The 27,860-nt window shown below is 46.4% G+C and overlaps 1 protein-coding gene across 5 annotated transcripts in view; it reads left to right on the plus strand.

The window, feature by feature from the left end:
* nfixb (nuclear factor I/Xb) overlaps nt 1-27,860 on the plus strand; it is a 136,457-nt gene that overhangs the window by 71,605 nt on the left and 36,992 nt on the right. For all 5 annotated transcript variants that reach the window (XM_084571247.1, XM_084571250.1, XM_084571249.1 and 2 more), the window contains exon 3: nt 27,459-27,524. In XM_084571247.1, the coding sequence (XP_084427373.1) occupies nt 27,459-27,524 (66 nt within the window). The remainder of the gene's footprint in view (nt 1-27,458; nt 27,525-27,860) is intronic.

Genomic DNA, 27,860 nt, shown 5'->3' on the forward strand with positions numbered 1-27,860 from the left:
CCACTCTGCGGTTCCTCTTTGACTTGCCCTCGCTAAACGAAGGAGACGGAGGGCCTGAAAAAAAACACGCCGCCAACATGCTTCCTGTGTAGGTATAAAGGACGAGGGAAGAGGTGGAAGAGTAGAAGGGGGGAAAGAAGAGAAGAAAGACCAGTGGAGAGTCGAAATGGAAAGATCCAACTTCTCAGATCACACCAATTACAGGAACATTCAGGAGCCAGTTTCTGCAGAAAACATTAGCAGCCATTCCCCGATCTCTTCCCCTCTCTTTCCCTGGCTCGCTCTGTCTCTCCTCCCTCTTATTTTTTCTTATTTTTTTTCCATTTTATCTTATGATCCCGGTGGGGTTACCATTGGTGAGGTACTTCCTGCAGTAAGTTTCCCTCCAGTGCGCGAGTGCTCTCTCTTGCAGCGACCGGGGAGCGGTGAAACAGCACCGGATCGTGCAAGCGTTCGCCGCGTCCAACGAGCCCAAAACTGGAAAAGCTGCAGCGGCGTTCGCTAAGTTTTTGCACATGCAGCCGCTTCCATTCAACCTATTCCGCTGAAACATGAAGGAGCCATCATCGCAGTGACCCAAAAACTGATTAAAACAAGCCAGCAAACAAATCATGCAACTCACCAGCGAATGCGCCGCTCCTCAATCTCCCCAGACCGTATCGTATCAATCAGGCGATCAATCAATATCTGCTTAATTGTGGGAGGGATGGAGGGAATTTTGCTAATGATGTCTTGATGACTTGTGGAACAAAAAAGAAATGTTTGAGTTAGTGTTTCGCGAAAGAAGTTGACACTTTCTGAACGGTAGCCAGCACCTCAAGACCGTTGCACTGTATTTAACGCTGGCTTCAGTTTTAAGCGGTGGTTGCTGTGTTTTTGTGCGAGCCTGATGATACACTGCAGCGAGGGTGTTTTGTTTTCTTGTGTGTCAGTTCTTTTGAGGACCAGGAATCTCCTCTGGCTCCGCCGATTGTCCGTGTGTGTGTCGCGTTTGGACGTTAACGTCAAGTCGAGAATATGCCGCTTTCCTTTTTTGAATCAGACACGAAGGCCGTTCGCTGCTTTGTTGCAGAACTGTTCCAAACGTTCTCGATCTTTTGACCCCGGACCCTTGGGGATGACGGCTGACGCAGATGTAGAACCGTGTCTCCGCGGCTCATAAAGATACAGAGGGGATTAGATGACAGAAGGCGCCCAGAGGACAATTGCAGCCTCTGACCACTATTATTGTGCCTTGAAGACTGCTCAAGCCTTTCTGTGGGACCAATAGAAAGCGGAGAAGGATGTCTCAGGACGGAGATTGCTGACCGGTTAACATTATCCCACGACTAGTGACCTGACGCTGCTGGTTCAGCATGTTTGCACATCTGTGAGAGCTGTAACCACGAAGGTGGTGATTAACTCTAATGACTTAATTCTTCATAGACAGAGTTTCCTGGAGGCTCAACAAGAGCAAACCTGTCACTTTAAAGTCAGAGAGAAACAGAAAAACCTGTCCCTCATGTGTTCAGTGCTCAAATCAGGTGACCACTCCAACAGGCACAGTCTTTTTCTCCAAGCGAGATTAAAATACAACCATGCATTAGACAGCTTCCCCAATGTTTACAAGAAGATTTTTTTATTTTTTTTTGTGGCTCTCTTTGTCTGTTCGGCTCGGGTTTTTTGTTTTTTTTCAGCGCAGCATTTTTGTGTAGGTGTGGCGAGCAGCCCACATCTGCAGCTTTTTTCGGGGGCAGCGGAATTTGAAACTGAAGCAAAATATACAGCACAGGTCCTTTCATCAAGCCCTGCCACGGTGAGGAGGGGGGAGAAAGAGAGAGAGAGAGAGAGAGGGGGAGAGGGGGAGAGGGGAGGAAGGAAAGAGGTAGAGAGACAGGGAGATGACCATTAGCCTGTTCTTCTTCTTCTTCTTCAGTCTAATTTCACCGGAAGATAAGTGAAATCACATGTTGGCAGCAGTTTCAGGGGAAAATACAGAACAGGAGAAGGGTGAAAAGACGGGAAGGCAAGTCTCAAAATGATGAGGGGGGACAAGACAGGACGGACAGATTTACCAAAATATTAATTTGGTGTTTTTATCCACATAACTGTACATTATATGTTAGAAAGAGGCTCTACGACCGCAAACTGTGGTGCTTCCATTGTTTGTTTCTTTTAGCATAAACCTATTAGCAGCAGTTGCTTATTGGCAATAAGCAGATATGAAGAAACAGTAGCATCCATTTGGAGCCATGTTGTGTCCATCTAATGAATGTAAGTCCAATATTCATGCTCCATTTAGCTCTGTTTCTGCCTCCGCTAACTAATGAGGGTAATATCTGGCTCTATAGCAGCTAAATGCTCCACTGTGTTCCCCGGGCTTGCTGCTAATTCTGCCGGCCTGTTTTGTTTGGTGTTGGGTTGGTAGCGTCCAGTGGGTTTTCACCAGAGCTGGTCTGCATGAAAAAAACTGTAGGCCATCATATCAGCATGATCCAGGAGAGGACGGACTGTAGCTCATCCGGTTTTCCTTTTTGAATGATGTATGGACTACTGCCACCTGCTGTTATGAATAATTATTTCCTGTCATGGAGGTACGCAATGAACCTTCTAGCTGGCTGTTGCGCGCAGTCCTTGTGGTGAAAAAGTGCAGCTTTTTGTCCATTTTTATGTCTATAAAGGAAATAAGTGACACAATATTGTACACTTTACATGGAGCTAACTTCATTACTACTATCACATTTGCACCAACACATTATCCCAATTGTACAATTAAATACGATACGATACGATACGATACGATACGGGACAGTATAATGCAGTATGGTATAATATAAGACAGTATAATACAGGACAGTGCGATACAGGATGGTACAATACAGTACGATACGGTGCAGGATGATACGATACAGTACAGACGGTACAGGACGATTCGAGACGATACGATACAGTACGATACGGTACAGTACGATACGAGACGATACGATACAGTACGATACGATACAGGACGATACGGTACAGTACGATGCGATACAGGACAATACGATACAGTATGATACGGTACAGTACGATACAAGACGATACGATACAGTACGATACGATACAGGACGATACGGTACAGTACGATGCGATACAGGACAATATGATACAGTATGATACGGTACAGTACGATACAATACAGTGCGATACGATACGGTACAGGCGGTACAGGACCATACGATACGGTACAGTACGATACAGTACGATACGATACGGTACAGGACAATACAATACAGTACAATATGATACAGGACGATACGATACAGTACGATACGATACAGGAAGAAACGATACGGTACAGACGGTACAGAACGATACGATACAATACAGGACGGTACGATACAGGACGATACGATACAGTACGATACGATACGGGAAGATACGATACAGGAAGATACGATACGGTACAGGACGATATGATACAATACAATGCAGGACGCGATGATGCGATGCGATACGATACGACAAGTTAGCTCTCAAGAAAACTGAATATTGCACAGAATTGACACAATGAGTAAGAAAAAAAACTAAGACATATGTGTTGCCCTTGAGAAAAGACCAGAGTTAATGCACAGGGAGTGCATTTCCAGACATATATTGTCCAGAGGGTGTCTGTGTCCTCTAGTTGTGGAGGTTAAAGCGTCCTGTAGGGACAAACAACTTCCGGAAGTGCTCCTTCTGGCTGTATCTGTGTGGAGACAGTTAATACCCGGTCCAAACAACACTATATTGGTTTCTGATAAGATGGTCACTAGGGAGGTATAGAGTCGTAAAATCTTGCCATTGCTAGGCCAAGACACATCCTTCCTGCGCTTCCTGTGCTTCAGCCAAGCTTATCGGCTCGTATAACAGACATGTTGTGAAAGTTCTTACATAACAAACGATGTAAAAGCATGTAAAAGACAGAATTATTCAAGTGAGATCGTGGAGGAAGCCAGTGGAAGCAAATAACAACTTTTGAGAGCGAGCGGTAGTTCAGGAGAGGTGTAAAGACTTAACAAAGCTGCTGTCATACATACTGAAGCCTTTTTGCGCGAGGGGCAGGAGAGAACTGCTCGTTCATTTGTCATTTGCGCAGACAGCCGAGGGGATTCAAAGTAGTAATGAGCCGTAAATGAACATCTTCCATAACTTATCCCTTAATCAGGCCGCCGCGGTGTATCTGTTGTCAGTTTGTCCTCAGCTGTAACGGTGCCATCCGACATAAACCTCCATTGATCTCCTGACTTCTACGCCGCAGCAACACAACCCTGCAGCTCGTTTTACCTGACATCCCCGGCCAGTGCACATTACAGTCTCCCCTCTTTTCACAGTCTCTTTGTTGACTGGCCTCCTCTTGGACGGCGGCCAACGGTACAGACAATGTGAATGATCTACGTGAGCGGCATTCCGCCACTCTCCCTCCGACCTTCTTCCTCTTCGCTCGCTCACTACAAACCCTTCTCGAGTTTTGCGCCGCCGACGGCCCTCTAATAATCCACGGCGAGGTATAATCCAGTCCCCGGTGCCAGTGGTAATGCGGGCTTAATTTCATTATAATGTTTAATGGGCATAGCAACAGGCTGGGTTACATGACTGTAATGCTCCGTGGGTCCCACTCCGGGGACGGTTCCCAGAGGCATTGGCAGGTTCAAACAATTACTTTTTCTTTTTCCAGCTGAGTCCTTACACTTTGTTAGACAATTCACCTCTTTGGTCCAGATTACTTTTTGATTAATTTCTATGAAATTTTCCAGGGGTGACTTTTTGGCTTTTAGCGAAAGTTCTTGACGTCCACGGGGCAGATTGGCGTGACATTTGGTACAAACATTCCTCATTTTCCTGGTTGACTTTGGTAGCTTTTCAGCTAGCGTTGCCGTCACGAAGCTCGGATATTTCCAAAAGCTTTGTTTTATGAGCAAAATCCTGCTAAACCAATGCAGCTGCAGCCGTATTGTGCGTGTTTAGTCTGCTTAAAATCTGGATATTAGCATCGTCATTGTCCATTTTTACATGAATGGTATTTCCAGCTCAACTGCTTACGTGGACGCTAACTGGTTCCTCCCATTGCGTATCGTTAATTCTGCTGGAAATACAACAGATAAAGAAGTTTTTCCCACCAAAAATTTAGTGACAGCACTGAATTAATCCATTAGAAGAAGACGACGGACCTATGTTTTCAGCATTTGCTTTCATTCTCTGTTTCCAAAAACTTGTTTAAACAACTCATCGTGTCGCTAGCGGCGTGTTTCTGTCTCTCTCTAAAAAAAAACTCATTACCATCAGACATGCACAGAAAGAATTTATTTATTCCAACCAGAAAGGAAGGATCGGATCCAGCGTTGACATGGATATAAGGCACTAATATTTTCCAATCGAACTGATTATCAAAGGTTTACACAACTCCAACTGGGACCGTGTTAGAATGCAGTTAACATTTAGCTAAGCGCTTTTTGTGGTGATCAAGTATTTGTTTGTTTTGTGTTGTTGTTCCAAGCTTTTCTTCATTACTAGAGAAACCTTAATTTAGCATTGGCAGGATTGCAGGAGATGTTTTTCGCTCAGACCCTGCTCCCCCCCCCCACCCTCTGGGCACTTGAGCCTGTAAAAAAAACTCCCTTTTTTAGAGGAACGCCTCGTGCGAGCGACTCCGAAGCCTGTTTACATCTACAGACGACGCATTGCATCATGCGTCGTTATCGTAACGTTAACTGCCTTATCCGCCTCCGCGCGCGTTTTAGATCCGTGCGTACATAGACGGTCACGGGGAAAACGCAGTAAACTATGCTTTAAAGAAAAAAACAAGCGCAGTTTATAACGTCTTCTCAGAGTTGCATGTGTTTAAACATGTATAGGCCCTGGTTCTATCCGCCCCCGGGGGGGAGTGTTTGGTGCTGGAAGATGACAGACGATGTAAGGTGGACAGATGATAAATGCAGACTGAGTTTTATTGAATTTCCTTTTTAGTCCACGGTCTTGGCCGGCGCTCCGACTTTTCCCTCTGAGTCCGCTCCAGTCTCCTGAAAGGAAAGAGCGTCACACACACACACACACACACAAAAACCAAAAACTAAAAAACGAAAAACAGCAGAACCGAGGCGAAAGAGAGTGAGAGAGTATACCTCAGAGACCTGCTGTGAGAAGAGTCACTCCTCTCATTCTTTCCCCCGATCAGTTCCTGATTCCATCTTTCCTCTTTCCACAACTCCATCCATCCTCTCACACCTCCCTCATTTCCTTTCCTCGTCGTTCCTCCACTTTCCTCCCCCCCAAAAAGCCTTTTTTTTTCTCCTCCTGCATTTCTTCACCACCCCACCCTGTGTTCCTTCTTTTTCTTTTTTTTTTTTTTTTTCATTTGCAATTACAGTAATATGTAACATCAGGCGCGGTGAGATTTAGGGCTTTACCTTACATAACCCCGGGATTTAGCTGCAGGGTTTTAAGGCTTCTCTGAGCCGCTGAGCTGGGGGCAATCGGGCCTCTTTAAAATATTTTCAAATGGCTGAAATCCCCCAACGGGCCTATGAGCGTGTAGGGATAGGAAGGCTTTGAGGGGCCTTGATATAGCGCAACCGTCATTATTTTGTATTACCGTGGAGCCTGATCCATTTAAAATACGGCGGCGGATATTTAACTCTAGATACGCAGATGATGCTACCCTCTATTTCAGTTTTACGGCGATAGTTAGAGCTCAAACACGATATTTTTATGTGTCCAGATTTATTCCTTTTTTTTTTCCTCTAAATGCACACACACATATATAGAAACACTCGTTTGCCAAATTGAGTTATTTCCCCTAAAGTTGACAGTCTGTGCTGGGCTGAGGTGTGTGTGTGTCTCGTGGTGAAGCTCTTGGCGCTCAGGAGAAGATTTTTTTCTTTTTTATCCTTTAAATTTAATTTGATATGACTTTATATTAAACTGTAAAAAGAGAAAAAAAAATAAGGGAGGGAGTTTGGGTCTGGCCCCGGATCGCCACGCCAACCAAAGCTTGATTTTTTATTTTTTTTATATTCCTCCTCGAGGCAGGCCAAACGGACAGGCCGTAAATTTGAAATAATGAACTGCCTGGCCCGACTTGGCAATCGGAGCAGGGAGGAGAGTGGATTGCCGGAGAAAGGACCGGGTACGACCTGACGGCGGAGCGAGAGGGGGGGGGAGAAGAAAAGAGGGGGAATGAGGAGAGAAAATAACGTCGACACATGTGAACAAAAGCAGATGAGGGTTGAGGGTGTCATTTGAGGACAAGGCTTCGCACGGGAAGAGGCAGGAGAGCGTATCAGAGATGGGACGTACGTACGGCCCTTTGAAAGGAGCCGTTCCACTCGTGGCGCCGTTCAAAAGACCGGCTCAGTTTGATATTTGTTTATTTTTAAGGTTGGCACTTAAGCCGGGCGAATAATCACTGGGAGGAATGGGGTAAGATATCTGGGGTAGGATTTGGATTTGAGTCATTCAAACACAAAAAAGTGCATCCAGATGCTGCTGGGATTTGTCTTTATGACAATTTTCTCTTCATTTTGTCTTCTTTCCTTCCTTTCTTCAGACCGCTGCCCAAAAAAAGAACTGCGACACGGTTTCCATCTTTGTTTTTTTAGTTTTTTAGTTTTTTAATAAAAGAGCCGGTCAATAGATTCGGTTCGTTTGCAAACATCACATCTCTAGAGCAAACGCAGGCAGAGCCGACGGTGGCTTTCATACAGTTGGATGTTCTCGGGCGTTACAGGGTATGTAATGTCAGCGGGGTTACTGCGAGTTTCCATGGAAAAGCTTGTTTCTTCAGCTTCTTAGGGCAAAATTTTAATTTCTCCCTGGCGCAGGTCCTGAGCCGGGAGGAGGAGTGGTGGGGAAGGGGGGGGGGGGGGGGTTTAAGATGTAAAGCTGCTAGGATTAGTCTTGTACGAGGAGGAAGACGTAGGGGACGAGGCCCGGGATGAGCCTCTACGGGGTCGCAGGGCCGACCGTGCCCTCGCCACTTTCCAGTCAGACGGTCGACAAGGAGCTTTGCAGCATCTTCGGATGTTTGCGTCTTACTGCTCACGCAACGGCCTGATGAGGCAGGGGATGAGGAGAAGATGAGTTGGAGATTAAAGTGAAGGACGGGGGCTGATGCAAAGAAAAAAAAGTTGCCTGTAAAGGTCAATCACATCTAATTTTGAGTGTTTTCACAGTTGAAGTTTGCTGTTCTCCATTAACTTTGTTCGCTCTTCGGCCCGGGGACCTCCCTCCTGCTATTTTTTCATTCCGTTTTACTGGTCTTCCTGCGTCTTTAACGGGCTTTTATAACCCCGGCTGCAGCTGCAAAAGAGCGCAGGAGAGTATGGTGGGGAAAGGGGTAGTTAGAGAGGGAGGGTAAAAGGGAGGGGAGCGGGAATTGAATCATGAAATGAGGACCATATTTCCATACGCCGCTAAAAATGTGGACTTTCCATTTTTGCGACTCTCTCTCTCTCTCTCTGCACCGATTCCTTCTCTTTCTCCCTCTCTGTCGGCGAAGTGCTCTGCAGCTGTTCGTCAGTAGTTGTCTGTTTGTTTGTCCTTCCCTCCATCCCCCCGCCCCTCCCCTCGCCCTCCCCCCTCTCTGCCTTTAGCTCATGTAAACTTTGCTTTTCGTCATGCTTTTTTCCACTGCGGAGCGTCTCTGCTTTTGATTAAAGTTAAAAAAGCAGCAGATCCTTCTCTTTCTCTCCCCCCTCTCTCTCCCTCTCTCTGACAACTGTAACTAACATAGACGCCATTTCATTTTTCTCTCCCCCTCCACCCTTTTCTCTTTTTTTTTTTTTAAGTCTTTTTTGTTTTGTCGTTTCTTCCCTCTTCTCTGTTCTTTCCGCAGCAGTTTGTTTAGGCCACGTGGCTCTGTGAAAACTTCCCTGCCAGTGTTTGTTGAGCTTTCCGGCGAGAGCATCTTGAACCGATACGACTTCCTCCTGTGTTATGACCGCTACAAAGCGAAAACCTTCTCTTTTTTTCCGGCGGTGATTACATTGCAGCGCGTCGTGTCGCCGCCTTGATCCCACCGTCCCGTCTCTGCGCCGTCACGAGTGCCAGCTGTGGACCTGGCCACGCTCTTCTCCTTCCCGTGCTTCATCCTCATCCTACAGATTCAATCTCGACTTCAGCCCCCAAGGCGCAGATAGATTTTGCCACAGTCTGTTCCCCGCTCTCATGCCTCTGACCTCAGCATCCTCAGATCCTCTTTCCCCGCTCCGGCTGCCGCCTCAGCCAGACACACTATTGCAGCTGAGTGGGCCGCAAGCATCTGTTTACAGGGCTCCTTCTGCAGTGTGAGATAATGATGGCCAGATACAGCCCACAGTAAAATAAACACGCTGCCACCTCCCTCCTGCAGGCCCCGGGTTTAGCGCGCGGTCTCACTGAGGAGGGTCCAACAGTGGGTCCAAACCTAAGTGGAAGAATCCCGGCTCGCATTACTCCTAGAAGGCTTTATAAATACGGCCCTGTGATTGTTTTATTGGATGAATGTGTGGGGGCTGCAAAACAATGGAACACATGTGGAAAGATGGCTTATTTAAGTCTGGGCTGTGTGGAATATTACACCGGATCAGGCGTAACATTATGACCACCTGCCTAATATTGTGCAGGTCTCCCTTCTTGCCTCCAAAACAGTTGTGACTCATCGGAGAATGGGCACGGGCCTTCTGAGGGTGTCCTGTGGTGTCTGGGAACAGGCCTTTGGGTCCTATGGGTTGAGAGGAGGGGGCACAGATACTTGATCAGTTTGGGATCTGGTGAATTTGGAGGCCAGGTCAACACCTTGAGTTGTTCCTAAACCGTTTTTGTGGCTGCATCCTGCTGGGGATCGGCGGCTGAAATCAAGTAGTGTCATTGCTATGGGTTGGGGGTGCCTGGTCTGGTCTAGGTGGGTGCTACATGTCTAAGTAACATCAACACCAATGAATGCTCGGTCCAAAAGTTTCCCGGCAGAACACTGTCACACGGTGGTCAATGTTATTCCCTTCTCCTGTCAGTGGTCATAATCTTGTGGCTGATCGGTGTGCATATATATATGTACCTGCCTCAGATACCAGATACCAGATGGCCGGGGATTACTGCATTTGCTTTGGGTCACAAAGGTTGACAGAAAAGTAAAGCACGTTGAATTTTAAATTAGTTTCGGTGATTGTCTTAATCTGTATTTTTTACTTTAAACATTCTAATACTAATATATATCTGTACACACATATTACTTTTTGTAAACAGTACAAAATAGAAGGCATGTAAATGCAAGCAACTGGAGATACATTTGCATTTAACGTTTTTACACCCAGAAAGTTTTAAAGTGTAAGGCTGAAGTTCGGATTACCACTCAGGACATATTTGATTAGTTATACATATAAGCTAAGCTAATTATTTGGCTACAAAATCTAGTTCTAAGATTATTTGCCCAGGGGCCCCGTAACAGCTGGCTGTATGCTATAAACATCAACTTTACATCAGTAAACAAAGCTGCAACAAACACGGAACTAGCAAACTGCAGTTCCTCAAATGGCCACTAGAGGCTGTTTATATCCATATAGTGGGAGTGACTGGGGCACCGAAACGCAGCCCCTAAACAACGCATTATCTGCCACGAAACTCGTTCACTTCACCAATATTTTGTTATCGTACACTAGTGCTATTCCCCGTTGAGTCCGGAGTTACCTGTTATCATCATCCGGGTGATGTCTTCTGACCTGGATGATGTCATCTCTGAGCGCCGCAACATGGCTGAATGTGGTCTCTAGGTCAATCTACAGACCCCAGATGATGATAACAAGTAACTCTGGACTCAACGGGGAATAGCACTAGCGTATGATAACAAAATATTGGTGAAATGAACGAGTTACGCGGCAGATAATGTGTTATTTAGAGGCTGCGTTTGGGTGCCCCATTCACTCCCACTATATGGATATATGCAGATCTAAATATCTCCTGATTGACTACAAATGACACAAACGTTATATGGGTGAGTAAACAATCGTATTTTATGCGATAAATAAGGTCCAGGTTGTAAAACACAGTAGTTCGTTCCCCTTTAAGGGTAGTCAGGTACTGAGGTACAAGATGGCGTCGGCCAGAGTCACCACACTGAGCTTCAAAACTGCTCCCTGAGGTTTGCGTGCATCTTTATATACAGTCAGTGGCTGCATTTACAAACCAACCTACTGTACCTTCCTCATCCGTATTATCAACCTTTGTAGTCAGCGTACAGTCTGCCCCAGGTACTCACATTAACACATAAATTATTCAGAGTACTTCAGCTAATTATATCGGTGTCTAAAACCTTTCACCCTCCTCTTACTTCATCATAACAACCCACCCCCTTTGGCTGCACAACAAAAGCCCCCGAAGCACATTCATCTGATCCGTCTGCAAGAGAAAGCCGAGCGCCCTGGATGCGCGTTGCGTATGTACACGCCGCGTTGCTGCTATAAATCGCCGTGTATTTTCTCAGTGAAGCTGACAGGAGGCAGACAGTGCGGGCGCGGTGACAGCTGAGCCGGAGACCAAACCAAAAGACTGGGCTCTGGGGAGACGGGTTTGTTGTGGAGGACGGGGGCTTGACTGAAGGCAGGGCCCGGCTGTCACATGTTAATCCAAGGAATACACAGGCGCTTGTGCTCGCTTACAGTAACGTATACAGTCGCGGACGTGCGCCGTCGCACGCTTGGGTTTAAACCTACAGACTTACATGTGCGCATACCGTTGTCCTTTGTCCAGAGTGTGCAATTACCATGTGTTTTGACATGTGGCTGCACCTGTTCCTCACCTGAATACACTCGCAGATCCCGCTTGGGGCCTCTCGGGCTCCACGGGGGCCTCAGGAGAACCCCAGCACACACACTCACACTCACACACACATAATACAGGCAGGATGGAAAACATCACATCATCATCTAAGCCCTTTCTCATCTCAGCTGTCCAACCTCCTCCTCTGTGCTATCTCTCTTTCTGTCTTCTCATGTCACCCAGCTCATTCTTCTCCCCTTCCCTCTCTCTCCCTCTCTCTCTGTTTTTCATAAACTTGCGGCTGAGCCCGAGCCAGCGATCCCAGAGGCGTAGTGTGAAACGCTAGACATTTTCTGCGCGACTGCCAAACAGATGCAGGCTCCTCTGGTCGGGCCCCTCGACATGAACATCCTCTCCATTTAATACCGCAGCGCCGTAGGCGACGGGGCCGGCCACGGCGGCGCTGACATTTCATCTCCTTGCGGCGCTCCGACAGGGGTTCCCGTTCGAATTAGCGCACTTAGTGGCCATTTTGCTCTGCTGTGTTTTGGAAATTAGCTGGGTCGTGGCCTAGGAAAGAAAAAAAAAATAAAAAATGTTCTAATTCATCAGAACATTTTGCCGACAGATGTGTGAAACATCTCATCCGTGATTACGAGCGGGATGTTGAACACATGATATAATCACCTCAATGTCATGGTCAAAAATGTTTATTACAAAGCCTTTCTGGGAAGAGGATCCCGTTACTCTCCTCTTCTGTTTTTCCCAAGATTGAAATTTTACCCGCACGGTTTTTATATATTTTTTTAATAAATAACAAGGTCGGATCAGAAAGCACGCCGCTTGGGAGCCGCTCGCACGAGCCGCGATAATAAGGCCGAGGTCAGCGATGCTTATTGACGAATATGGTTTTTCGGAAAGTGGATTTGCCGCCTGTTTAATCTCGGTTTTTCCCCCTTGTTGACTCTGCAGAGAGGGAGCGAGGTTTAAAGCTTTTATCTGGGTTAATAAGTTAATAGATGGATTGATAGATGGGAGGAATAAATCTCCAATTATCAGCTTGACTTGAACGGAGGGGGGGCCTGAGTGGAGGCGTAAGCCGTCCCAACTAGGCTAATCCTCTGTGTCTCACATGTATGGACACGCCTTTTGATTCACTCATGCTATGTATCTGATTGTGCATGAGCATGCACGAGGCCGCTGTAGTAAATTTTTTTTGACTCCTCGCCCCTCGGCCCGTGGCTGCAACCGGAGCCTGGGACTCGCTTGAATAATTCGTCCCAGGATCCTTGATACCGGGGGGTGAGGGGGAAGGCGAGAGGGCGGTGCATTCATCGGCTAGAGTGTCAAGAGACAGGAAGACCGGGGCAGTTGTTTACTCACCTTATCTGCCCGGGAGATAAAGCCCCGGCTTCGGCGCGGATAGACGCGGCCACGTGCACGCCAACACGGGAAGACTCGCTGGTGCACGTGTGTCTGCGGCAGTGTGTGTGTGTGTATGTGTGTGTGTACACATGGAAACAAACACAAACACACGGCTGTGCCGGGAGCCACTGACCCTCGGGCCAAGTTCATCTCGGGACACAGACTGACAAATGCGACTGGGCGGTGACTCCCAGACAGCTGGTGGTCAAAGGTTGCCTTTCTATCTGTGCCCTCATTTGGCTGATTGTTTTTTCTCAGGCCTCATCTGCTTCTCTCTGTCCGTCTGCCCTCCTCTTCCCTCTCTCGCTCTTCGCCGAAAGAATAAATCTTCACTTTATGGAGTCCGATCGTCCCTAGAAACACTGTTTTGGATTTTTTGGACATTTTTCCGGCCCTCTCAGACCGTCCTCCTGCAGAATGTATTCAGACCAGCTCCAAGAGTTTAATGTTTAGCCGGTGCGTCTGTGCACAAGTGCAGAACCCAGATGTGGCTTGTTAGGGCTTTTCACTGATTTGACAACAGTCTAAAAGGTTAAGGACGGACCGCTTGAGTCGTGTCCACAAAGGATTTGCCAGGACGGCCGCGCACACATAAACAGAGGAACACACTCCCCCCCCCTCCCCCATGTCCACATGCAGAGTGAAGCGTGAGCTGCATGTTTAGCAGAGTCTGCCGGCTTCTGCAGCACGCTCGTATTGATGAACACCTATTGTTCCAATAACGCGGCTAAAACACTTTCTACATAAACTTGCATGTCCACAACAATGCAAAAAAAACAAAACAAAAAAACATCAACAATCCGCTGGCATCACGCGGGGAGGATGTGGAGTTTTACGCGGCCATTCATCGCTCCCCTAATTCATTAGTCCAAATGAGCATTTATGCCGAGCACACATTATTTTTACAGGCCCACTTTATGTGTTTGTGTGGAGTTTTACAACCCCCATAAAACACGTCCTCCAAGCCTCAGATAGATTTGGGAGCATTTATTTGCATAGTTCACAAACCCAAAATAAATCTTCAGTGTTCTCCGGGCCGGGCCTGGATCCGACTGAAAGCCCCGCTGGTGTAAATAAAGAGCGTGACGCAAACCGCGCGTCGTCTCGTAATTTGAAAAATATCCCGTCGACAGTGGATTAAAATGTGGGAAGAGTTGCATAATTTGAGCGCCGCCTGTTCAGCCGACACGTTGGAGTTTGGATTTGAGTGTCACAAAAATCTAAATGCAAACGGACAGTTTTCTTTAACCGTGCATTAGCTTAATTGCTCCTCGTGCACAGTTAAATGCATCAGTTAGAAATCACGTTAAATGCATCGGGGGAACTAGAAGGCACTTTATAATATTATTATTATTGACATCCATCACGACCATATTTGGATTTTGGGAGCAAGCTATGATTTAAAAATGAAAGACAAATTAACATGCGCATATGCATAAAGCTGCTATTGTCTTATGTAGCGTGTACAGGAATTGCTTTGTAGTTATTTACCTTGGATATGTACTTTATGTACATTTTATGCTGCATTTCCAGCCTGAATTCTTATAGGAGTTAAAGGGGAGCTACCATTTTTTTTACAGCCTGGACCTTATTTTTAGCATAAAATATGATTGTTTGCTCACCCATATAACTTTTGTGTCACTTGGAGTCGTTCAGAAGATTTAGATCTGCGTGTATCCATATAGTGGGAGTGAATGGGGCACCGAAACGCATCCTCTAAATAACGCATTATCTGCCGCGAAACTTGTTCATTTCACCAATATTTTGTTATGATACTCTAGTGCTATTCCCCGTTGAGTCTGGAGTTACCTGTTATCTATTTGCTGACGTGCAGTGGTTTGTTGTTCTTTGGCCAGCTGTTCCTCTCTCTGCATCCGCATCCTCTTTTCAGAACTAGCAGTAGCAAATTACAGGTAAACAAGCAGCGCTCAGAGATGACGTCATCCAGGTTGGAGGTTAGTAGGTCGATCTATAGGTAACTTCAGACTCAACGGGGAATAGCACTAGCGTATCATAACAAAATATTGGTGAAATTAATGAGTTTCGCTGCAGATAATGGCTGCGTTTCGGTGCCCCATTCACTCCCACTATATGGATATATGCGGCGTTCTGCTGAATCTAAATATCGTCCGAATGACTCCAAATGACACCAAAGTTATATGGGTGAGTAAACAATCGTATTGTATGCCAGAAATAAGGTCCAGGTTGTAAAAAACGGTAACTCCCCTTTAATAATATGTCATGGTAGCAGATATCATGTTTGTGGATAATATGTACGATGGGTCGTCACCAAAACGTGGTCCGACAACAAGCTAGCCAGCGTGTTAGCAAACAGTTGCTTACATATTTGTGTGCAAACTAGCAACTTAGCTGCTAATTACCAAAACTAAAAGACATACACCGATCAACCACAACATTATGACCACTTAAAGGTGAAGTGAATAGCATTGACCATCTTGTGACAATTCAGTGTTCTGCTGGGAAACTTTTGGACCTGGCATTCATTGGTGTGGATGTTACTTAGACATGTAGCACCCACCTAGACCAGACCAGAGCAGACACCCCCACCCCATAACAATGACACTCTATGATGGCAGCAGACACACACACAAAAACACTTTAGGAACAACTAAAAAAAAACATGAAAAACAGCACAAGGTGTTGACCTGGCCTCCAAATTCACTAGATTGCAAACTGATCAAGTATCTGAGGCCCCTCCCCTCAATAGGACCCCACTAACAACATTGTGTTACCAGACACCACAGGACACCCTCAGAAGGCCCATGTCCATTCTCTGATGAGTCCCAACTGTTTTGGAGACACAAGGGAGACGTACACAATATTAGGAAGGTGGTCATAATGTTATGTCAGATCGGCGTAAGTATACAGTAACTTATAACATGTTCACCCTTGGGGTTTGCTGCTTTGAAACCGTCTCCAGGGGAAACAGACCCGGCGGGGAATGGAAATAAAATGCCAAGCCCCGAAAGTTCACGAGGTCACGCTCTGTGTTTCCCAGCGTAGCCCGCACGGTTCACACAAACAAGAGCCGAGGCTTGAGCGACAGGTCGGCGTGACCCGCGACTTCTCCCAAGCGTCGGCCCGGATCACAGCACGTCCCATGACCGCCACGGATATGTGTGTGTGTGTGTGTGTGTGTGTGTGTGTGTGTGTGTGTGTGTGTGTGTGTGTGTGTCAGAAATATTAGCTGGAAGATTCCTCTCTTGGCAAAGTGACGGCACGGCCTCGCGGTGGCTGCTTTTTTTTTTTTTTTCTCGTCTTCCCCCTGTAGCGCCAGGTTTGATCCTGTCTGCTCCCTGGCTGGTGCCCACCCCCACCCCTCACCCCCACCCCAACCCTTCTTGTACCCTCGTCTACTCTTGTCTTCTTCTGTGCCAACAAGTCTCTCTTTCTTTCTTTCCTTCTTTCTTTTATTCTCTCCGCTCCCGTCTTTCTTGGCGAGGCGTAGCGTTCCCACAGCTCTCACAACAACCCCCCCCCTCGGGCCCCCCCTTCTTCCACTACAAGCCCCGCCCACCTCTTTCCCTCTCTCTCTCTCTCTCTCTCTCTCTCTCTCTCTACCCCTCTTTCTCAGTACATCACTCTTTCCCTCTCTTCACCCCTCTCTTCCATTCACTTCTCATTTTGTCTTCCTGCCTCTCTCCCTTTTTATTTTTGCCTTTTCTCCCCACATCCCCCCTCCTCCCCCTCTCTTTCTCCTCTGCCCACCCCCCTCTCCTCCCTCCCCCCATTCCCTGGCAGAGACTGGCATCACATGATCCCCCTTTCCCACTTGTGCCCAGACCCCTGACACACACACACACACATAAAAACACACACACACATGCATGAATACGCTGCAGGGTTGGCTCATGTCTTTCATTTAGAGCTGCGGTCCTCGGTGCTATATGCATTATGTCCTCAGTTCGTGCTCACGTGAAACTTAATACACACATGTCCTCAGTGCAGTTTAAACAAACCGTCCCGTGCAAAAAAAAAAAAAGTTGAGCATTAACCCCCCTCCCCATGTGTTTATTGTGCATGTCGTCGTACTAGCTGCCGAGTATTTCGGCATCGGGAACTAATCAGAAAGTGTCTTTTTTTCTTATGTAGAAGCTAACAGCTACAGATATATTAGTTTAAAAAAAAAATAAATCGAGGGCTTTTAGCTCCAACAACTTTAACCTCCCCCCTCCTCCTCCTCCTCCTCCTCCTCCTCCTCCTCACTCCCTTCCTGCTAATGCCGTGGCAGCCCTGCCGAAATCTTTCCCACTGCTTTCTCTTCCCCCTGCGAGAGGCAGATTTCTTTAGCATGTGTTGCTGCGCTGCACCCCTCCCTCCACCTCCACCCCTCCCTCCACCTCCACCTCCGCCGGCGACTGCCAGCAAGCGACATCTGCTGGCCGAACGGAGGGACTGCACCTCTTCCTTCCTCCTCGCGCTCGGGTTCGACGAGGGTCGAATCGGAGGGGAAGTCGAAATTTTTTTCCGAGGGAATAATGGCTTTGAGCACCGGTTTCAAATCAGCGGAGGGTTTTAGTAGAGTCTTCCTCCCTCCCTCGCTGCAGATCTCTCCCCCTTCCTCCCCCTCTTTCCCTCTGTACATCACAGCTCATCAGCATAGGCGCAGATAAAAGATAAAAGAAGCAGGGCAGAGGGAGAGAGGAGGGGGAGAGAGGAGGAGGAGGAGGTGGGGGGGATACATGGGCAGCCGGCCAGCCCCCCTTTCCATGCCTCTACCCCCTGCCCTCTTCTCTCTCCCATGGTTGATTCCCTTTAGGCCCCCTCTCACCCCTTCTCACCCCCCATCTCACCCCCTGGCTCCCCGGCTCTGTGTGGCGTTGGCACGGAGAGGGCGCAGGCAGCACACAGACGGCCACGCAGATGGGCAACGGGCAACGCAGGGCTGCCTCCCCACACCTGCTCCTTGCTGGCACGGGGTTCGGGCCAGGCTGCCGCTCTGCACACACACACACACACACACACACGCATATACACACACACACAAACACAGATGTGCATCTAACGCAGAATTATCTCCCTCGATTTATTGAACTTTCCCACATAGAGGCACATGCAAATACTCCCACAAACTGCTCTACATGCTGCACACGCATGCTTACTCGCTTTTAAAAAAAAAATTTATATAAAAAAAGCGTCGTCTCCCTCCTACACTCCGCTGCTCAGCCTGTCAGTCACAGATGTTTACACGCTTATCTCTAACTGCGCCTCAACATGTGCTCCCAGGAAATTTTTTGCACATATATATATATATATATATATATATTTATATATATATATACAATAATCATAAACATATATATATATATATATATATATATATAAGACACAATCGCACATCCATAGCCGACGAGGGATGTATTTATAGTCTCGCGCCCACACGTTCGCACTTCAACACTAGCAGCACAGAAACACATTTCACAATTAATCACGTCGCCCCATGCTGCGCTGTCACATGGAGTTACATGCCAGACATTCAACGAACTACACAAGAAGACGCATCATTGTCACTCGCGTACACCCCGAACACCGGCACCGGGGATCGATTTGTGCGGGGTAAAAGGCGCCTCAGTGCGTCGGAACGGACGAGAAATTTGCACACGTTATTTTGTTTGACGCCGCCGTAGCGCCGGAGGAACCGCCGGAGAATTTTCTTTGTGGTGGGGTGGTTTTAATAGGTAGGGTGTGGATATATAAGCCAAATAAACTTCCCGGGAAGGCGCCAAAAAAAAAAAAGGGGGAAAATCTGTCCTGAAACAGAAAAGCACTGCTGTTACTGTATGTAGGGCTCACTTTTGTAATTTTATTTCCTTTCTCTTGCCCTGAGTTTTGTCTCTCAGGCTACATACTGTAAAGCCTGAACTATTTTCTTGGTATTTTACCTTTTTTTTCTGTGCACACACTAGCGGTTGTACAGACTAGTCAACTAGTGAGGTTGTCGACTTCACAGCTGCGCCGTGACGCTTTAAGCATTGTGTTGACTGATCACGTGACCATAACAACATGGACGCCTCCGAGAAGTCAGGTGAAGAGCCCAGTGGGTCATTGCAGCAATCTAGCAGCGGTTCATCAAGTGTGTGGAAATACTTCACTAAAGATGAAGCCCACACTGAAACGCAACAAAAGTACTACTGCAACGCATCTGAAAAGGCCTCCGCTAGCGCTAGCATTTAATTAAATAACTTAAATAACCTGCAGTAACACAGACAAGGAGGCTGCACATCTCAAAGTTATTAAAACTTTAGCTGCAGTACACAGAGAAGACATTTTTTTTTAAGTGACGGTGCTGAGCTGCTGCATGTTTTTATGCAGACTATGCATATCTGCAGCACACAGTATGCAGCACATCTGAGCATATGTATTCAGGTCAAGAATATAGATTTCATCGTTGCAGAGCATTACTTTCTACTGTGTTTTTATTAGCGACAGTCAACTTTTAAAAAATCTGAAGCCGTGCAGCCCCTAGCAGACACTCTTCAGGGAACAAACAGCAGCTTGCATGCGATCGTTGCTTAAACGCACGCCAGCACAACATGGATTTAAATAGAGTTAGTGTACAGTTGGGTAGATATTCATCTCCAGGTTAAGAACCTCCTTCTAAATTAATAAATATTGGATAAAGAAAAAGTGGATGACTCATAGAGGCAGAAGCGGCTGTTCCGGATGTCCTAATAGCTCAGCAGGAATAACCACAGTGTTCTTCCAGTCCCCTGTTATTATCCTGTTACACTTAACTGTACATTATCTAATGAAAGAAAATCCCCATGAAATATCCAGAGGCACTTTTTTTTTTTTTTTTTTGAGGGGGAGAAAGTGGCTTCCTCTCACATTTATTGTGTTCCCTTTTTCTAAAGAGGGCTGTGCTGAGTCGGGGGGTCATTCCTGGGACAGATATACCAACTCTGATGCCGCGGCGTCCAATAAGAGCCGCTGGCTTAAACCGGGCTCAGGATGAGCTTTGCTTGTAGAAGATTGAAACACAAGGGGGGCAGCGGCGGCGATCAGAAGGCGATGTTTTCAAAAACTGCAAGACGAATGAAAATGGAAGGGGGGGGGCGAGAGGACGTGGAAAGGATGAAGGAGGTGGTGGTGGTGGTGGAGAAGGAGGAGGAGGAGACGGAGGAGAAAAAAAAAAAAGAGAAATGAAGTCCAATAAAAGAGCCGAGTGAACATCTGTGTGGGATAGCCGTGGGGATTAGGAGGGTTTGGAACATTTTAAGCGCATTAAAGATTAAAAAAAAGGTCAGAATGTTTAGCAACATACCGATAAACCTCTTAAGCGAAACCCAATTGGGGAGGCTGTTCGGTTTCTTTATCCAGAGGCTGGCAGATGAGGGGGGTAGTGGAGTGGGGGTGAGACTGCGCAGCCATGTACACTTAAACTCAAACGCACTCTTGTATATTTATATATATATATGTGTGTGTGTCACTCAGAGCAGGTTGGCTTTCTGCTTCATATCTGCGTTCCATCAGCATGAAGCCGAGCGTGCAGCAGCAGAACAGCCTACATTATATATAGGATTACTTTCTCTATAATGTTCGCTGCCGTCCAATCGTGGTTGTGTCACAGCTGCGTTCCCACATTAACCCCGAGCCCGAGACCGGAGCTGCTACCCGCATCCAGGAATCACAGGGTTTGAGAGAGACAAAGTCCAAAAAAAATTATAAAAATCTAGGCAGGGAAGCTGAGGAGGAGCGGGGGGGGGGGGGGGGGGGGGGTTACAGCATGAGAGAGAGAGAGAAAGGGAGAGGCAGAGGCGAGACAGACATCAAGGAGGGGGAGAGAGAGAGAGAACAGTGGTAGACTTGTCCGCAGAGCTCTCCGGGCCGTCGGATGGAGGAGGCCCCTATCATTTGAGTGCGAACCGAACCATGTCTGGGGAGCTATCCTCGAATGACACGGCGCTCAGAGAGAGGGTCAGAGGGGTCACGGGCAGGAATGGTAGGCCGAGAGACGAATGTGTGCATCGGAAGCCGCCAAGGCTCTGAAACTGCATTTAGTATTCCAGATGTATGACCTTCGGGGACTTGCGTGCAGCAGATCAGACGAAACAAAAGCAGCAGAGGGACGTAGATGTCAATGTCCAAGCCACACAAAACTACGTTTCTCACAATGCGTCTTAACAGCAACTCTTTTCCTTTTTAGACGTTTGTGCACATCTTTTAAAACTCAGCATGGCTTTTACTGTTAAGAGCAGTGTTTTCAAGTTTCATTATTATACATATGATACTGCAAAACCTGTTAATGTTACCCTTGAATTAATCCGCATGCTTTATTATTCAGTATTTTGCAAATTAGCAAGACACGCTAACGATTGGCGGTAACTCTAGAGCCGAGAAGCACGCAGACTCTGTTGTTATTTTTTGTAGTATCATATAGTTAGCAAGTTAGCACAGGCATGCTAACGACTGGACGTTACTCTAGAGCTGAGAAAGACGCTGATGATGCCTTTTTGTGTAGTTTCCACACGTGAACAGCAGACCAATTGCGCTAAGCTACGGTTGCTAAACTAATCACTGTTTGTCATTAATACTGCAAAAAAATACTAAAGACTACTCTATCACCGGCCGTAATGCACACGTGCGTAACTTAGAGATATTTGAGGCACCTCTGGGCAGCTGTTGCATGTATTTTACCTTCTGTTTCTGTGTTTGTTTGCATTAAGTTCGGCCTTTAGGCATTTTAGCGTTGGGTAAACGTAAAAATACGGCAGGGTGGAGGTAGAGAAAAGCCGCATCTGACTCTCGTCTGCAGATGGAACGATAATATCGAGCGTTATTGTTGAAACGCGTCGCTCGATCGACTCCTGTCTTTCCAGCCGTCGTCAAGTTTAACATCCGGATCCATTATGTTTTATCTCCGGTGCCGGACCCGGTGATTTTTTTTTTACGGTCTGCAATCAAGTCTGCAGAATCCCCTTCACTTAGTGCACATTAGATTACAGGCGGGTCCTGTTTGCTCATGTGTGCCGGCGATGCACAAACAAACACTCTAAGCTGCCGGGTAAATTAGCAGAAAGCGTGCGGCGTGCGCCCCGTATATGAATATGCGCGCGGGCAAATGAGTCCATTAGCGCCGGCGACGGCCGCCCCGTGTACCGAGCGAGCGAGCATGTGTATGTGATTTAACGCTGGAGTGTCTCTTAATGACTCGGCCTCGTGTAATTGTGTGCTTGTGTTGATGGATGGAGCGAGTGCGTATGTGTGAGTCTTGGCCGTGTGTACATTAGCCCGGGTGTGAGTTATTAGCCTCTGTCTGCATCTGCGGTGTGATAAATGTATAGCCGGCGTTAACTTTTGTCCGCACACTCTCTGTGAGCGGCGACTGTACAGCGTATTGACCAGGCAACATAATGAACTCCCTGTGCGTGTGTGTGTGTGTGTGTGATTAGCGCGATAGAATGATGTGTTTGATTTCCTGTGTGTGTGTGTGTGTGAGGCTGTATTATCTCTGGCGGGGCGTGTGCAGGGGGCCTTGGGGCGACTGTGCACAGGAGATAAGGGTGATTCATCTGTGTTTGAACGTTGTGTGTGTGTGTGTGAGCATGTTTGTGCTTTGGAGGCATTCATGTTTTTGTGTGTGTGCACGTGCAAGCGTTTGAATAAATGCGTCTGCGTCGTGTGCGTGTTCGAGGTGTGGGTGAGCACACAAAGGGTGCCGTCGGATTGGGAGGCCCGCTGGCAGGGATTTCTCCCCGTAGGTGGTCTAGGGCGCATGTAAAATAATATAAAAATAATAATAATACTAATAATACACGGCTTTCCTATTGTTCACCATTAGAGGAGAGCGTCTTTGGTCTTTGAATGCGTCACGCCTCCTGCTCACAATTACCCCTACACAGGCACCTCTGAGCCCCACAAAACAAAAAACAAAAAAAGATATATATATAATACTTGACACACATATGTGTTGTACATGCATGCATTAAACAGGTGTCAGCGCAAGAGGTTAGGGTTAGGGTTAGGGTTAACCCAGACGACCTACTTACGTTTTATTTTGTTTAGTGGACTAGGTAGAACATGGGAATGCAACGCAGATTTCTGCAAAGGAAAGAGACAAATAATTAAAATATTAAAAAATAGATTTACTTTTTCCAGAATAGAAGTAGTTTTTGTTGTGTTCTGCATAAAAGAAAGTCCACATCCGAAATGTTGCGCTAGCAGACAATAAAGACTTTTGCCGATTGAGGATAAGAGTAGCATTGGCGTCAAAAACACGAAGCCAAATGAGAAATATCCAAATTTTTACTGATATTGTTTTGTTTTACTATTGGTTGTGTCTAATCTGAACGTGTCTTTCTACTAAATAAAGCAAATTATCTTGACTGACTGAGCTCAGTCTCCCGTGTGATCGCTCTTGCAAAATTCTTACGCCGTCGTTCGTCAATGCTCCAAAATTTCACCCTAAGTGGTGCGACGTCATCGAGGTGAGGCTTGTAATGGAAAAGTCAATCATTTACGATGCCCCACCTCCCATTCTCTCTCCAAGACCCTTGTCTTTAATCATTTGCAAGTTGATGATGTCAAGACTTTGAGAAGACAAAGGAGTGTGAAACCTAGGGGAAGGTTTCCTCAGGTATAGATGTCTATGTCTTCCCATGCTCAGGGTCTTTCCTTCACCATTACCGCTCAGGTGGGGGCTGACCTTTTCTCTCAAGGATATAAAACTTGTCGGCCGGCAGAAGTCTCTATAAAGGTAGTAAGGAGTAAAGGAAATCGAGGTTGTTTGTGATATATACCGGCACTTCCGTAACGCTCTAAAATCCTTCCAATATCCAAAATCGCTTTCTCTTTATTCGATCTCTAACCTCGGAAGAAAGTAAACAATGATTTGTTTGAAGGATCTGAACGAGGCGTCCGCTGTTTCCAACCCTTTAAAACAGTTTTCAGACTTGAGAGATCCGCCGCATCGATCAAAACCACCTTCCCTCAGGAAACACCAACCCACCTCAAGCTGTCTCCGCAGTTTCTTACATTCTGCCAAGGAAAGAAAAAAAAGTTTTTGTTTTTTTTTTGAAAATCTGGTTGGTAAATTAACAGGAGGGTAGTTAACACCTTAAATAAAAAAAAAAAAAAATGACATGATACAGTGGGAAAAAAAAAGCAAACTCCGGAGCCTTGTGATTGTGCAGCGCGGCGCCGGTCGCCGGTCCGCTCTGGTGCCAAGAGATACTTAAACAAAACAACACGCCGAGCGCCGTGCCAGTGAAGCTATATTATTATCTTCATTCGAACTAATTGCCAGGCCAAACAGCGACACATATGCACGCGCAGGCTCCGACAACCACCCGTCATTAGGGACTCTAACTGCGGTTGTGCCATCCCCTCGTTGTCATGACAACTAGCCACTGAATTTTGGCTTGGAACCTGTCACATAGTGAGGTTTTTGTTTTTTTTTTCTTTCAGAGGCGTACAGGTTTAAGAGGGTTTTTAACGGTTTCTGCATGGATTGGAATATCGGGTTGTTGTTTTCTGTTTTTTTTTTTATCCAGTGCGAGCGCCGCCACGATAAGAAAGGCCCCGGGCTTTGTTTATTCCTGGGTACCTTATTCGCCTTGAATGATTCCTTTATGGTTTTGTTTCCGCACCTCCTTATACTTTACGAGTGTGTCTGACATTCGGGATCAGTTGTCATTTTTCATTAAACTCATACGCTCCCTGTAAGGAGGTGCTGGTGTAGGCGACACGGCACTCACAGGATTGCAGACAAGCATCCCAGTGGTTTTATCCTCACTCCATTAGCATTGCATATCCTCTGTAGGTCTTTTTATCTTTAAGACCATTGGGGCTGTGTGTGTGCGAGAGAGAGAGTGTGCTTTGCAAGCATGTGTGTGTCTGTTTGTGTGTGTGTGTGTGTGTGTGTGGGTGTGCCGTCAGCTAGCAGGAATGCATGGGTACCGCCAAAGCTAAGATGGCTGCCAAGCGCTAAGATGGCTGCCAGGATTCCACAGAGCGACAGCGCGCGAGAGAAAGAGAATCAGAGACAAGAACGAGTGTGAGAGGATTTGAAGGAGAAGGACCTGAAGATGGACTCCGGCAGAATGAGGGACGAGTGTTGCGGGAAAATAGGAACTCTGTCCTTGTGTGCTTTCCCCTCTCCTTTCGGGGCCCGGAGAGACGAGGCGATCTCTTTTTGTTTTCTTGGTTTGGCAGTGGGCACACGTGGTTAATAGTGCAGCAGTCTGCTGGCACGTAGCGAGCCACTGCCACCCAAGATTAGGACGCTGATTCGGGCTTAGGCGATGTCGAGATTGGGGGGGCCTGTTACTGGCTGCAAGGGGGCCACGCTCTGGCTAGAGAGACTTGGCCCAAGACACCCTTAAAGCTTAAGCACTGTGGGGTAATTGGCTTAAAATGGTATATATGATACAACCATAAAACTCCACAAGGCTGTATTACACATGTGAAGAAGAATGGCAGGCCAAACAAAACTAGCTGATGCAAGCTCCCTGCCTGCTTTCCCCTATAGACGTTAAGGTAAACACGCAATCCAAACAATCCCTAGAACCCAAAAAGTGAGCATTTTATAGCAGTAGGAAGGTTTCTTGAGACTGTTAGCACTTTACCCAACTTACATTTCAAAGGCTTTTACTAAAATAATGTGTGTTAAGATCCAAGAAAGAAAGGAATAGAAGTAGTTGTTTTTGTTCAGGTTTGTGTAATACAACCCAAAGCAATGACCAAACCTTCAAAATGGGCATTTTTCTTAGGAAATCCTTACCATTACCCAAACAAAACCTTCTAAAGTCTAAGCTACAATAGTGATTTTGCTTTTGAGTAGAGAGATTCCCAAAAAAGTGGTTTTGTTGAGTTTAACACCCACCAGAGAAGAAATCTAATCAATGTCTAGAACCTGAAATCAAGCATTTTTTAGTTCAGCAGTTGGAAAGTGGAGGTTTCTTGAGAGAGTCAACACTTTACCCAACTTACATTTCAAAGGCCTTTACTGAAATAATGTGTGTTAAGGCCCAAGAAAGAAATGAATAGAAATTAAAAGTTGGGTTTGTTCAGGTTTAGGAGTTACAACCCAAAGCAATGACCAAAACTTCAAAATGGACATTTTTCTTAGGAACTCCTTACCATTACCCAGACAAAACCCTCTAAAGTCTAAGCTAAAATAGTGATTTTGCTTTTGAACAGAGAGATTCCCAAAAAACGGATGGTACAGAAAGAGAGAAAAGTGGTTTGGTTGAGTTAAACACCCACCAGAGAAGCAATCCAATCAATGCCTAGAACCTAAAATCAAGCATTTTATAGGTCAGCAGTTGAAAAGTGGAGGTTTCTTGAGAGAGTTAAGACTTTACCCAACTTACACTTCAAAGACCTTTACTGAAATAATGTGTGTTGGGACTCAAAAAAGAAATGAACAGAAAGAAAAGTGGTTTTGTTCAGGTTTTGTGAGTTACAACCCAAGCAATGACCAAAATGGTAAATACCTTGTGTTTATATGGTGCTTGTCTACCTAATGATGCTCAAAGCGCACCTTTACCCGTTTGTTCGCACTTTCACACACCAGTGCCAACCACTGGGGATCAAGGACACTTCAACATGTGGTCCGGGGATTGAACTGCTGACACTCTGGTTCGTAAACAAGCCACTCTACCTACTAAGCAACAGTTGCCCAAAAAACAAAAATGCTACCCAAACTAAACTTTCTTTGCCAAAATAGCGAGTGTACATTTGAGTAGGTGGGATTCCCAAGGAAGGAGCGTAATGAAAGCGAGAAAAGTGGCTCTGTTTGAGTTCATTCACCAGAGAAGTAATCCAATCAGCGCCTAGGTTTCTTGGGACCATTTTAGCCAATTAACACTGAAACTGTGTGTGGGTGTGTTCATTAAAGGAAAGGCATAAAAGGAATTGGCTTTGTTAAAGTAGAAGCGTACCGGAAGTTTGATTGTTGAACAATACCTACCTCCCAAACATCTCGTGAGTCGACAATAAAAAAGATTCTTGGAATTTGTTGCACTTTTACCCAGTCTATGCTAACGTCTTCACTAAGATTTTGTGTGTGTGTTAGATTCCAGCGGTGAGGACATGGACCTTTTGTTTTGCCATTTTACGACTTTCAACTGAGATTCAACCTAAGCAGAAATATGCGCCTATCTTTAATCTCGGGCCCACGTCTGTCTCTGCTCCCGTGGAAAGAATGAAAGAAGGCGCCGCTTCCCGTCAAGTTTCTCAAGCGTTCCCTCTGATGCTAACCTGCCCCCTCACCTTGGGTGTTGTCCAGACATCTGTCCACCTGACTAACCATCTCTCCTCTCTCTCTTTGTCTCTTCTTTCAGAACAATCAGGACAATCAGACAACTCAAACCAGCAAGGAGACACAGACGTCAAGCCCCCGCCGAATGGTACGTTTACAAGTGTGCCCCGCCGTGCTTGCCCTTACTCATTACACACATGCATGAGAATGTTTGACATACAGTACCTGTTGCCTACATGCAATCACACCTATACAGGCTCTAAAACGTATGCACATGTATGCACAGTACCCCTTCGTACGGGCCTCTCGGTGTGTGAGTGAGCCCCGGCAGAGTTTCGTCCAAGTTTATTATGGTAAGGAGAGCTGATGGTACTGTAGCGTGGGGGCTGTGCTGGGCTTGTGGCGGGCCACTCATAAATCACACTGACGTTATTGGAAGATGGGAACCACATGGCCGCTGCCGAGCCGAGCGCTGACCTCATGC

The sequence above is a fragment of the Chelon labrosus genome, assembly GCF_963514085.1.
Source record: "Chelon labrosus genome assembly, chromosome: 21".
Lineage (NCBI taxonomy): Eukaryota > Metazoa > Chordata > Actinopteri > Mugiliformes > Mugilidae > Chelon > Chelon labrosus.